The 13,450-nt window shown below is 43.2% G+C and overlaps 1 protein-coding gene and 2 non-coding genes across 3 annotated transcripts; all 3 read left to right on the top strand.

The window, feature by feature from the left end:
• Positions 1 to 121: 121 nt before the first annotated feature.
• On the top strand, positions 122 to 10,671 carry naca (nascent polypeptide associated complex subunit alpha). Its single transcript, XM_086276643.1, has 9 exons — positions 122 to 263; positions 789 to 863; positions 6,280 to 8,724; positions 9,242 to 9,327; positions 9,535 to 9,612; positions 9,699 to 9,845; positions 10,018 to 10,146; positions 10,230 to 10,352; positions 10,548 to 10,671. The coding sequence occupies exons 2-9, from the start codon at positions 794 to 796 to the stop codon at positions 10,560 to 10,562; spliced, it is 3,093 nt and encodes a 1,030-aa protein (XP_086132769.1). The 5' UTR covers positions 122 to 263; positions 789 to 793; the 3' UTR covers positions 10,563 to 10,671.
• On the top strand, positions 9,382 to 9,455 carry LOC147306062 (small nucleolar RNA SNORD59). Its single transcript, XR_015126766.1, has one exon. It is a non-coding gene; the product is annotated as a small nucleolar RNA SNORD59 (small nucleolar RNA).
• On the top strand, positions 10,403 to 10,477 carry LOC147306061 (small nucleolar RNA SNORD59). The gene has a single exon (XR_015126768.1). It is a non-coding gene; the product is annotated as a small nucleolar RNA SNORD59 (small nucleolar RNA).
• Positions 10,672 to 13,450: the final 2,779 nt, after the last annotated feature.

Below are 13,450 nucleotides of genomic sequence, written 5' to 3'. Positions count from 1 at the left end.
TATTTGTGACTTAAATTTATTATTATTATTTTCAGAGAATAGAATTCTTTCCTCTTTCACTATAGTACTATTGGAAATGTTATTACATTAAGCTTTGAGTTTTGTTTGTATTCCTGTGTTTCGCGGTAGGATAAAGCTAAACAAACGAGGCCTTTGCCTTTAAATAACCCGGAAGTAGAAATTGTGGCTGAAGCGGATATTATCGTGAGGCGGAGGTCAGAAGTTCTCTCTCACAGCCATCTTGGATATAACGTCCTGAGTCGGTGAGTGTCTCCGCTGATAATCCAACATCATCCAGCTGTTTTTTACTCATTCCCACCTGAATCAAAGGGTTGGCGTGTTTATTGAATGTAGAGTCATTATATCCGTACAACTATTACCGTTGTGTGGGCTCTCTACTCGGTGATAAATGTGTCGTTGTGCCGCTGATTACCGGCTCAAAATGGGGGAGCATGATGTCTTGCAGTCCGCTCACACCTTGTCAGGGCCGCAGTGAGTTAGGTGGCCTGAGATGAGGGAGATATTTGAGTGACAACAAGTAGGTCACTTTAAAGAGGATGAATTTGGAGAAAAATGCGGTAGACTGGGTTATTAGCAGCGAGCTTCCCCATGCTGAGGCTAACTTGAGCTAACACTAAGCCTGCGGGCTAAAGCATGGGTTCATTATGGCCTATTCAGCTAGTTATGACAACTTCAAGTCGGTGTATTAACAGTCACTTATGTTGGGGAGCTCATATGTCCCGACTTATGTAACTAACTAAATATCTAATCCTTATTTTTCTCCGCAGCAACTATGCCTGGTGAAGCCACAGAAACGGTCCCAGTCACCGAACAGGAGATGCAGCAGCCTCAAGTCGAGACTGGTTCGTATATTTTTGGCTTTCTCACAACCTGCATGCAGTGCTGCATATTAGAGAGTGGGGTTCTGGATGAGAGGCTCGGGGTTTAGGGAGTTAACTCGGCTGGCAGGACCCTGACTTGACGTAACAGGTGACTCACCAGCTGTGTGTTGGGGACGTCCGGCCCTAAAACACAGTTAATAATACGTGTGTTTGGAGCAGAATGTATGCCCACACTGAGGGGATTTGCGGCAGTAAACGCTAATCCAGGACCCCTTTCTTTCATTTAAACACAGGCTCACAAATGCGTGTGGTGACTTGCACTGATAGCTGGATTTGGGACACAATGCATGGTGTTAAGTGTGGTTTTCCATGTGCATGATGAATGCCTTGAAAACCAACTAGGTGTGACAAAGTAGTGGCATTGTGTGTTGTGTAATTATTTTCATGTGACATTACAATTTTGCTTTAGCAGCACTTTATAAACCATCTATTTTCGTTGAAGAAAACTGTGCTTTTAAGCACATGTTATACTTGTTTAGGGCAGGTTGTCTGCAGCAATAGTACATTGTTTAATCTGCAGTTTAAACGAATGAGTCTGTTGCCTTAACAAAAGTCTATGCAATTTCCTGTTGTTTGCAGCAATTTGATAAACAACAGTGCATTATATGCTTGAGTAAATTAAGCCCCACTTGGAAAATGTTTTTATCTGTCCCAGTGGTTTTATTGTGGAAGACAGAGTGGTTTTTGGTGGAAAAAAATGGAAGCTTTTCCTGCAGAGTTTTTGCCACATATCAAACAGAGCTTGGCCTCTGACTAAAGAATGTGTCTCATGCATTAAATTGAAGAAAAAGGCTCAGAAATTAGACTTGGACTTAAAAAGGCCAGTTTTAAAGTCTGAAAAACCCTGACAGTACAGCACAGACCTTAATGATGGCAATAAGTCTGTTTGGTGGTATTATAAAACATATAAACTTAGTAGGACAAAAGGACTGAAACTGTAGTCCACCATGAACAGACCGGTTTAATTCGTGATGGCCATGCAATGTTATGCAGTGCAGTCACTCACTACAGAGGGGATTCAGTGCACTACTACAAATTACACTAAAATAATTTTGAAAGTTAGTCTGTATGCGTTACACCAAGCCAGGGATGTCCAACTCCAGTCCTCAAGAGCTACTGTCCTGCAGCTTTTAGATGCATCCCTACTCCAACACCGCTGAATCACATGGTTCGGTTACCTCTTGAGCATGCCATCATGTTTGGAACAGACCCGGTAGCAAGCCATTCATTTGCTGCAGGTGTGTTGGAACAAGGATGCATCTAAAAGCTGCAGGACAGTAGCTCTCGAGGACTGGAGCCGGACACCCCTGCACGAAGCCATTTTCACCAGAAAAGGGAGGAAAGGCAATTATAGTTATCTGGTGTTGTTGTAAGTTTGTTTTTATAGGGAAATCAGACTTGGTTTTACTGAAAGCATTTAGTCAGATGACATGAAATGACTGAACATATGTTGATAGGGTGCTCAAAGCTTAAAATATATTGATCTGAAATATGTTCCAAAGTTATACATTTAAAAATAAAGCCATCTCATTGTGACAAATTCAAACGAATACTACTTTATTTTTAACTTTAAGCCTGCTGGTAACTTTTGTTGGCCACTATGTAAAATACAGAATTGTAATTTTCATAGTGGTTGTATTTGTTGTTTACTCTCTTTATCCATGTAATTGGATATTGGTGAAGGACTAAGAGTAGCAAAGGTAGCTTTGTGCATTTATTTGAACTTTGAACATGCAGATTTAAGACAACAGAGTGATGGCAGATGCTGCACTGCAGTCTTATTGTACTCCCATGATCAGTTTGGACTAGAGTAGAGCTGGGCGATATGAGATTTTTTTCATATCACGATATGTTTTTTTTTTTCATTTCAGGCGATAACGATATCTATCACGATATAAGCCAAATAACTATATTTGTAAGATTTAAATGTGCCGTTGCTCACAAGTAAAATGTGAAATAATCAGCAGCTTGTTTTTATTTAAATATTTATTTCCCATAATAAGTTCAACAGGATAGATGTACTTAACTCATTCACTGCCAGCCATTTTCAAATCAGGTAACTCCCCACTGCCAGGGTTTTTGAGCATTTTTACTCATTTTTGAAGAGCCACAGAAAACTGTGTGTTATGATCATATAAACGCTGAACCTACCAAAATGAAGAACAGACTCTCTTCTTTCATCCAAAAAAAAGCTTGTTTCTACCATTTTCCATTCTTTAGTAATCAGCTGTAGAAGAGAGGTGGGTTCCACCAAAAATGCCTGTTTTGACCAAAAAAAGGGAGAAAACGAGCTTTTTGTGAAAAATAAATTTCAAGCAGAAAAGTGCCTTTGACACTAATATTTCTTGCTTTGTGACACCTCTAACATATAAAATAGTTTTTCACTTCTATAAAACAGAAATGACACTGAGAAAGGTTATGTTTTATCAAAACAATTTATTTACAAATATATGAAAAAATAAAATTCACTGACAAGCTGCCCGAGGTTGTATTCTAGCCCCTCCCATTGAAAAACGTAATTGACGTCTATAGACGTCAATGGCAGTCAACGTAAGTTTTTCAATTGACGTCTATAGACGTCAATGGCAGTGAATGAGTTAAGGAACATGAGACTTTTTCAGATAAATAAAGGCAAATATTGCAAACTACACAAAAGGCAGCCGCTAAAGCGTTTAAGTTTCAAAATAGAACAAACGAAACAGACTAAATTGTCAATTCCACTTAGAAACAAAATATTAATTCTAAAAATAAATCTTAGTTTGTTTTACAGAAGAACAGACAAAACTGACTAACTTTTGTCAATATCAAATAAACTGAGAACTAAAAGGAAATTCTCAATCTCTCCTTGTTGTATAGCTTAGCTTTTCAAACAGTTTTAACAGTTACTTTAGTCTGACAAAAGCCAAATGACGAATTAGCGCTTCCAGTCAGAGACTGAGGCTACGTCCACGCGTACACGGGTATTTTTGAAAATGGAGATTTTCCGTTTGTTTTAAAAAATAATCCCGTCCACACATAAAGGCAGAAATGAAGGAAAACGCTGCTATGAACATGCCAAAGCAGCAGGTGGCGCTAGATTCCTAACCGTGCAGAAATGTTGGCCAATCAGAAGTCTAGAAGCCTCGGTGGGAAAAAGTAAACAAAGCTGCGGCATAGAAGCAGAACCGAGTCGTATGTGTGGAGGGACAGTAACTGTGTATATGTAAGCATTTAAACACTGCAGAGAGTAGAATTAACAGTATTGTAGAAATTCATTTCACCGAAACAATAACGTGGCGCACAGTGTAACGCATGCACCAGTTTATTGTATTTCCAGACTTGCTTTCGGCACATTTACAGTGCACGCTACTCTGTTTTTTTGTCAGACTTGAAATAGCCGAAATACCTTCACACTACGGAACTTCTATGGCTCTTCCGTTCGACAATCTCTCCGGCATTGGAACCATCATCTGTTTTCTCTTCGGTCACGCTCGGTTGATTTTTCTAGTCGGCACACTCATTTCCTCCATTACCCGCTGGCTGCTTCCCAAACAAACACACGTGCGGCTTGGCACTTGTGCTGTACGTAACAAGTCACGCGACGTGACGCTGCGGCTGTGATTGGTTCGGCTCTGCGCTACTTAGTTTGGATTGGCTGTTCTTTTTTATTTTTTTTTTATTTTAAGAGGACAAGAGCGGCGAGTTCTATCGCGATAGCTTAATTTCTCTATCGAGTAAAAGTTATATCGCGATACATATCATTATCGTTCTGCTGTTTCCTGTCACATTTGGACACTGCACGTATTTTAGGACTTGAGCACAGTTTTGTTTTGGGGGGATTTTGGGAGCATATTTAACAACAAAAAACTGGGCTGATTCCTGCATTGCTGCAACTTTCTCACATACACAAATTCTTCTTCACGTGTGGAGCACAATTTTATTTTATTTTATTTTCCTTGTCGTGTTGAAGCTCGTAGTCTTGGTCCTCAAGTCATCACGGTGAATGCCCTACACCCCGTCACAATGTTCTTAGTATTGAATGAATTTCCTCCTGTGATAGCTGTTTCCACTGCGAGCAAGGCAATCCCACTGGAGAACCCCCCAGAAACCTCTGCTCAAGCTAAAGAGAGCGCTTCTGCAGAAGAAGCTCGCAGTCAGGCTACCTGTGACCAAGCAAATGGTGTAGCTGCAAACCAAGAAGTGACCAGGGAAATGGAAGCAAGTGGGTTGAACCCAATACCTTTGTCTCAGCAAGGGCTCACTGCTGAAGTAGCAGGAGCTTCAGCTGGTTTGGCACCTCTCAATGAGTCTTTGCAATCTGCTGAGGCTGTGAGTGTTTCTTCAGAGCTGCATATTTGTGAAGGAGCAGTTATTGCTGGAGAGGAAAATCAGTTCTTCATTTCAGCCGAAGAATTGACCACCCAAGAGGTTATGCTGACTTCTGAAGAACAGTCAGGAGTACCTGGAGGAAAAACCTCAGCTGATCCAAAGCTTTGTACTTCTGAAGATGGGAAGGCCAGCGATGACGCAGAGACTGTGGTAGAAGGTTTAAAGAATATGTGCTTGGATGCAGCTCAAGATGGAGTAGATGCTGGTGACGTGAACGTCACCATGGATACTCAAAATGAAAACGTTGACAAGACGGAGCCTGTAATACTTCTGTCTGAGGTCATTCAGTCAATGGATGCCGCTAAATCTGAAGCCCAACCTGTTTCCACCCGCCACCTTTCAGGTTGGTTTATGTTCTGTGAAACCAGAATCACATTAAACACCTCTTGTTTATTTATGATTTATTTGGTCCCCACCTTTTCAATACATCTTGTTGGCTTGTTTCTATTCAGCATGTGGTCATGATGACATTTAACACTAAGGTGCCAAGTTGCTTGAGGCTGCTGGCTTTTTTTAAGGGAGAGTTTAAATTTTATGGAAGTATATCATAATTGACATAAAGTGTAGTTATTCTTTGACTTGTTTTGATGCAGTGTAATGTCCTTTTTTACCATCCTTACATGACTTTTTACACATTTGTTTGCCTAAAGTGTAGTTTTTTAAAAATTATGGTAAATCGAATGCATAATTATGACCCATTTCAATAAAAACTTGGATGTAATTGAATTGGGTTAGTTTGTTTTGCCTGGTGTTTGCTTTTACTGGATGTACCAGTTCATTGGTGCTGTGTTTGTGTTGCGTGATTTCGTAAAATGTGCGTCTACACTAAATAGTTTTTCAGTGTGGAAGTTAAAGTGTCTTGTACATTGAGTGGCTGTTTGCATCCAACTCAAGGGAGGTATGCTTTTTTTCCTAACCATAAGCCAGAAGATTGGGTCTTGATTTAACCCGCATGAGAAAGACCTCCAATATCAAAACAAAAGAAAAACTTGAATCTTTTTTTGTTCAGCTACACCTCCTGCCCCAGCTTCCTCCAAGCAACCTGAGGCATCTTCAGGCCCTGCTAAGCCCAAAGGCAAAAATGCCAAGAGTGCACAGGGTGCCTCTGCCCCAAAGGCTGTCCCTGGCAGAAGAAAGCGTTCCTCTATGTCTGTCTCTTCGTCCTCTCCTACCTCGCCAAAATCAACTCCCTCCTCTACTCCATTGTCACCTTTGCCATCTCCCCTTGCTGCCTCACCTGGCAGCTCCTCTGCTAATCAGGGTAACCGTTCAGGCCCAAAAGTTGTCAAGGCTGGCAAACAGGGTAAGGCTAAAAAGGGAGAGGCATTTGTGCCTGCTCCTGTCCCCGAGTGCAAGGCCACAGGAGTTGATGAAAAGCCAACAGAGCCTAGCCTCAAGCATAATGTAGCTGATGATGCTAAACCTGCCCTGAGTGAGACAAAAACCCCATCACCAGGTGCGACAAAGGCTGGTGCAGTGCCACCTGCTTTTAAAGTTACCTCAAAGCCTGCTGTTGCAGCACCAGTATCATTTTCAGATACTATTGCCTCTAGTCCTCCTAAGTCAGCTGATGTTAAAGCAACCTCGTTGAAAAATGCTCCACTTATTGCATCTGTTGACGATGAGCTCCCTCCCCTTATCCCACCTGAGAAACCAGTTAAAATGCCAGCTTGTGCATCTCCTGTTGAGAAACAAGGTACAAAGCCTGCTACATCTCCTAAGCCTAATGCTGAGAGCTGCAGTTCTGCTCCTGTAGAGGCTACAAAGACACCAGTTAAACCAAAGGCAGACAAGCCAAAGCCTGTTAAGGTTGCTGAAGCAGCCCCAGTAAAATCAGCTCCCACTGAAGTTGCTAAGGTGTCTTCTGAAATATCAGCTGTAGCTGATGATGTTGCTAAACCAGCTCCTGTCAAAGCTCCTAAAGCAGGTTCCAAGACTAAACCAGCAAACCCTGGCAAAGTTGAGGAGGTTGTGGTGGAAACCCCAAGCAAGCCTGCTCCTACCCAGGCTGCTAAGCCAGCTCCTGGGGCCAAAACTGCTTCTGCTGAGGCTGCTGACAAAGCTTCTAATAGAACTAAACCACCTGCCAAGGAAAAACCTGCTCCTGCAGAAACTAAGCCAGTAGCTGAGGCCAAACTTGTGCCTACTGAGACTGCTAAGCAGACAGCTGAGGCCAAACCTGCTCCCATAGAGGCCAGTAAGCCAGCAACTGTCGACAAAGCCCCAAATGTAGCTAAACCACTTGCGAAGGCAGCGGCCGAGGCCAAACCGGCTCCCTCAGAGACTGCGAAGGCAGCGGCCGAGGCCAAACCGGCTCCCTCAGAGACTGCGAAGGCAGCGGCCGAGGCCAAACCGGCTCCCTCAGAGACTGCGAAGGCAGCGGCCGAGGCCAAACCGGCTCCCTCAGAGACTGCGAAGGCAGCGGCCGAGGCCAAACCGGCTCCCTCAGAGACTGCGAAGGCAGCGGCCGAGGCCAAACCGGCTCCCTCAGAGACTGCGAAGGCAGCGGCCGAGGCCAAACCGGCTCCCTCAGAGACTGCGAAGGCAGCGGCCGAGGCCAAACCGGCTCCCTCAGAGACTGCGAAGGCAGCGGCCGAGGCCAAACCGGCTCCCTCAGAGACTGCGAAGGCAGCGGCCGAGGCCAAACCGGCTCCCTCAGAGACTGCGAAGGCAGCGGCCGAGGCCAAACCGGCTCCTCCACAGACTGCGAAGGCAGCGGCCGAGGCCAAACCGGCTCCTCCACAGACTGCGAAGGCAGCGGCCGAGGCCAAACCGGCTCCTCCACAGACTGCGAAGGCAGCGGCCGAGGCCAAACCGGCTCCTCCACAGACTGCGAAGGCAGCGGCCGAGGCCAAACCGGCTCCTCCACAGACTGCTAAGCCAGCAGCTGAAGCCAAACCTGCTCCTTCAGAGACCGTTAAGCCACTGTTTGAAGCCAACTCTACAACCACTGAGGCCACTAAGGCAGCCAAATGTGCCTCCAAGAAGACACCTAAGCCAGTGGCTGAGGCCAAATCTGGCCCCAACAAGGTTCCTAAACAAGCTGAAGAGATTAAAACTGCAGCTCCTAAGGCTGCAAAGCCAAACGCAGAGGTCATGTCTGCCCCTGCTGATGTTAACATGACAGCTGCAGCACATAAGCCAGCTGAAGATGTCAAGCCAGCCAAAGTGGTGGATGTTAGTGCAGCATCAGCTGAGGTTGCTAAACCTGTAAAACCAGTTGCAGACCCTTCACCTGCTCCCTTAAAGCCCACTCCAGTTGAGCCTGCTGTTCCTAACCCAGCTCCCCGTAAACTCACGTTTGCTGAGGCAGTTGCAAAACCTGCCCCTGTTAAACCTGAGGTTGAGTTAATTACTTCAACTCCTCCTCAACCTGTCTCGCCACCTAAGCCTGTCCCCACACCTGCTAAAACCCCAGCCAAGATGGAGCCTGTGAACGACAAGAACAATAATGGTATTTCCTCCTTTCTCTCCTCTTGTGCCGTCTGTTTGTTTTGGGGTTTCTCCCCCCCCCCCCCCCCCCCCCCCCCCCCCCCATCTGTTAGCGTTCTGAAAGATGTTCGGATGCTTAAATATGCTTTTCTCTTACAAAGGTTAGCTTGCGAAATAAATATATCTCCTATAGATGCTAAAATATAAGATGCTATTAGATTTTGGCAAGTGTGCTCCTGGTTTTGGAATGCATTAGTTCTATTGGTTACTGTTTGTTTAAAATGTAGTGCAGGTCAATGCTGGTATTATCATGTGTTGTCTGATCAAGTTTGGAAATGGCTTTTTTGGCTGGAAAGAGATTGTTCTCAAAGTCCTGAGGAAAATTACTATAATGGTAATAAGATGACAGAAAATGTGCTGTTTTGAATCGAAGTACTTTGTTCCACAATATTGGTGCAGCTTACCTTCAGATTAACTTTCAGGTGTACACATGTAACCTAAGTGGCACATTGTGACAGTTTTTCTGTTGGTCTCTACAGGATCCGGCACTGAGTCGGACAGCGACGACTCAGTCCCTGAGCTGGAGGAACAGGACTCTGCACAGACACAGACACAGCAAGCTCAGGTGAGACTTGAGTCTGGTTTATTGTGTTCACTGGTATAGGTGTCCGTCATTGACTCTTCACTGATGATTTACACAGTGACTTTCGTTCTTCTGAACCTACTGAAGCCAGCCTTTCTGTCCTGAGAAGAGATGAATATAAAACGTATCTAATCGCTGATTCTGCATTTACTCGTTGGTGTAAAACACTTAATGTAAATTCTACTTTAGCTTGCAGCAGCTGCCGAAATAGATGAGGAACCTGTCAGCAAAGCCAAACAGAGCCGCAGTGAAAAGAAGGCACGAAAGGTAACAGTCCCAGTTCACTCAGTGCTCTATAAACATTCTGTACGTCTAAAGATTAGATTTGATAAATTTACTTCCATTTCTTTCAGGCAATGTCAAAGCTTGGTCTCAGGCAGGTAACAGGAGTCACTAGGGTCACCATTCGCAAGTCAAAGAACATCTTGTTCGTCATCACCAAACCAGATGTCTACAAGAGCCCTGCATCAGATACATACATCGTCTTCGGGGAAGCTAAGGTAACGCGCCAACAACAATACCAGTTGTCAGGGTTTGTCAGTAGAGCTGCTGAGTGTGTGTAGTCTTAGCTTTGTGTAATGCAGGCAAATGGACTTCATCACCGCATTCATAAGCTAAATATTTTTGCTAAATGATGTGCTGACCTCTTAACTTCCTCACTGCTTTCCTCAGATTGAAGATCTTTCCCAGCAAGCCCAGCTGGCCGCTGCAGAAAAATTCAAGGTACCGGGAGAAACTGTATCAAACGTCCAGGAAAACACACAGACGCCAACAGTACAGGAGGAAAGCGAAGAAGAAGAGGTGAGATGCAGTTTAGTCAAATGAAGATGGGCATGGCTTTGTGTTGGAGAGATGATTAATGTTTGCATTGATTATTTTCATAGGTTGATGAGACCGGAGTTGAGGTCAAGGACATTGAACTCGTCATGTCACAAGCCAACGTGTCGAGGGCGAAGGCTGTTCGGGCCCTGAAAAATAACAACAACGACATCGTCAATGCCATCATGGTGAGATTTTGACTATCTATCAACAATTTAAACACTTTACTCTCCAGCGCTCTTAAGTGATGATTTAACACAGTGACTTTCGTTCTTCTGATTCATATGAAGCCAATATTTCTGTCCTGAGAAGAGAGCAAAGCTTTAAAATTATATCAGCTAATATTTACACATCCACTGACTTTTGCTTTTGCTGCTTTGCAGGAGTTGACAATGTAATGGGGACCCTGTCGACGAAGAGTTGACGAAAGGTTGCTGATTTAATCCAAACTCATTTATACAATTTATACCCAAGATGGAAATAAAGTCGTGGCTTGATGAAATTAAATTTTGTTTCGTTTGTGGTTCTTTAGTGGGGAAAATGGAGCTCTGCTGTATGAGCAAGTGTAATTATTAGTCTGGTTAAGGCCGGGATAGTCACAGTCCTAATCTGGGAAATGTATATATGTAGTGTGGGTTCATTCAGATTTTTATTTTTTCCTCTCCTGTCTTCTTACGAAGGCCCAGCATACAGACTGCAGGTTAGGTTTGAAGCTGTTACAGTGCTAACAGCACAGAGGTATAATGGAGACACTAGTTTTATTTTTTGTTTTGTTTTGCAGTAAAAATCTGAAAACTTGACTGTAGAAGAATGTTGGTGTTTTATTTAGTGGGGGATGTGGATTCCTGCTCTAAGAAAACTGTAGATCTCTCCATGTTTTGTGGACTTTGTGTAAGACTGAAGGTATCACATTGTTCTCGGAAAAAATAAAATTGATAAATCTGAAATGACTTGATGCATAACTTCTCATTTGTTTAGGAAATTGCACAAAATGACAGTGAGTACTTTTGTCAGACCTTAAAGGATTTAAGGATTTATTTATTTATTTTTTCAGGAACTGCTGACGGCGTCATTTGAGACAACTATAATCAAATTTGTATCTGCTTGTTTTTACTTTGTGTATAGTGTTTTAATGTGACATTTATAAGGTAGAACTGTTAAGCTAATATAGAGTACCAATATGTTGGGCGCCTCCTGGGTGTGTCCTGCTGGGAGACCAATGGGTAGACCCAGGACACGGACTCTTGGCTGCCCTGTGAACACCCCAACGTTCCCCTTGATAACCCAGAGGAGCTGGCTGGACAGACGGAGCTCTGCGTTTCTCTGTTTAGGCTGATGCCCCCGCAACCCGACCCTGGAAAAGCACAAGAAAATTCAGTACAGCTAAAAGTAGTTGTTGATTGCAGAAAAAATGCCGCAAAATTATACTTAAAGCATAGCTGAATTAGCTTGCAAATGACTAAGTCACTGGCAGACTGAGCATTGATTAATATGGTTGGTATACATTCACCAGTGACTATGTTAGGTACACCTGTTCAACACTATTTCATCACGCCAAGTGCATGGCAGCCAAGTTCAGTTTCAGTTCAAATTTTATTCGCCACATGCAGTGGCAGGTTGCCCTGCAGTGGAATGAACCCGCCCCCCGACCTTACACACACACACACACACACACAACACAGACCTCACATGGGGATACAAGTCAGAGAACGGTTGCATTACAGAAAAACCACTGAAATGTACACTACTATGGGAAAAGTACAAGAGGAAAAAAAGAGACCTCTGCTCATGCTGGGCTACAGGAGGACCGCATGAGACCGGAAACAAAAAAAACTGCACAGAAAGCACACAAATGTCCACAGTACAACATTATAGAGCACGTGACCAGCAACAGGGTTGGATAGGGGATAAGGAGTAATCCCAGGCAACACAGCAGCCATCCTGCCACTGCGCCGACTCTCCAGCGCGGGCCCAGACCCGCCTCGTGTTCCCAGGAGGCAACAAGCATCGAAGGCATTTGAAGGGGAGGGGGGATGTGTGAGTGCTTATCAGTGTAAGTGTGTGCGTGTCCATAGTTCAGCTGAGACAGTGTCCTTCACCCTATCAGGCTAAGTATAATATCAGTGTATTTAGTTATGTAGATGTCGTCAGTGAGCGCATGACATTTTAACTGGGCATCAGATAGGTATAGAAAGGTGAATTAAGTGACTTTGAATGTAGCATTTCAGTTAAAACTCAACATGCAACATTCAGATGCTAGGCCTGCCTCAGTTCTGGTTTGCAGGGGTGTTGTGATGGTGTGAGCATATTGTCTTGGTACACTCTGGGTCCAGTTAAGCATTGTTTAAACACCACAGCCTACCTATCGTTGCTGACTGCGCCTATCTCTTTATGACCACAGTGAACCCATCTTCTGATGACAGCTTTCAGCAGGATAACAGGCCATTTCTTAAACTGTTTTTATGAGCAGAAACCGGAGAATTCGTGAGTAGCCAATCATTGGTGAATTTCTTGTGGTAGCCCTTCCCATGATCGGTGACGTCAATGGTTCCACTTTTTCAATAAAACACGTTTATTTTACCTGCTTTCTTTTCCCAGCTGTGATTTATATGCAACACTTTATAAACAGAATGTTGGAATGTAATGTATTTGATATAATGTTGCAACCAGTATCCAGTTTTCTAGACTGTGTTATCAACTTCTGATCATTCCTTGAAAAGGTCGATGGCTTCAAACCCTGCTTTACTCGTTTGACTGCCGTACTCGGTGTTCACCGTTTAAAAAAAACAAAAACTCATTATGTATTATTTATCTTTTAGTCTTTTTTAAGTAAAATAATACAAACTTCTTAACAAAATTGTGTGTTGCTGTTCTTTTGCAGTTTTGGGGGCTTTTTTGTGGAAATACTTAGAACTGGTTGTGGGTTTGACACTGCCACCGGGTTGGTAAAAAAAAAGACAAAAAAAGAAGAAAACTTCATACTAAAACTATGCATGTCCTTTTACATGTTTTAATTCTATATTTTATATTGTATTTATTTTCTGACTGTTTTATTTTCACTTGAGCACATATTAACACAGATTATATGTGCTCAAGTGTTTTAGATTATAAGTAAAATTGTCGGGATATTAGGTCCGTAGGTGTTTGGACAGTTTTTCTTTTTAAATATTTATTCATTTAAACCACTTAAATTAAACCTGAAAGTGAGCTACATCTTGCTTGATTTAAAAACTGTGGTGGCAAAATAAAAATAAATCATTAAAAACAAAACAAAAAAACCGTCAGA

Source organism: Aulonocara sp. 'chitande type north' Nkhata Bay, linkage group LG20 (assembly GCF_057382095.1).
Source record: "Aulonocara sp. 'chitande type north' Nkhata Bay isolate Kocher_YH1m ecotype deep benthic linkage group LG20, A_spYH_male_GT1.1, whole genome shotgun sequence".
NCBI classification, from domain to species: Eukaryota; Metazoa; Chordata; class Actinopteri; order Cichliformes; family Cichlidae; genus Aulonocara; species Aulonocara sp. 'chitande type north' Nkhata Bay.
The sequence above is the reverse complement of the archived record's forward strand: the minus strand, read 5'-3'. Positions and strand labels throughout refer to the sequence as shown.

Bases quoted from the DNA above. Each gene is read 5' to 3' on its own strand.
- naca (XM_086276643.1), top strand. From the start codon at position 794: ATGCCTGGTGAAGCCACAGAAACGGTCCCAGTCACCGAACAGGAGATG. The intron at 9,328-9,534 runs GTGAGACTTGAG...ATTCTACTTTAG, and splicing joins CACAGACACAGCAAGCTCAG to CTTGCAGCAGCTGCCGAAAT. The intron at 10,147-10,229 runs GTGAGATGCAGT...TTATTTTCATAG, and splicing joins AGGAAAGCGAAGAAGAAGAG to GTTGATGAGACCGGAGTTGA.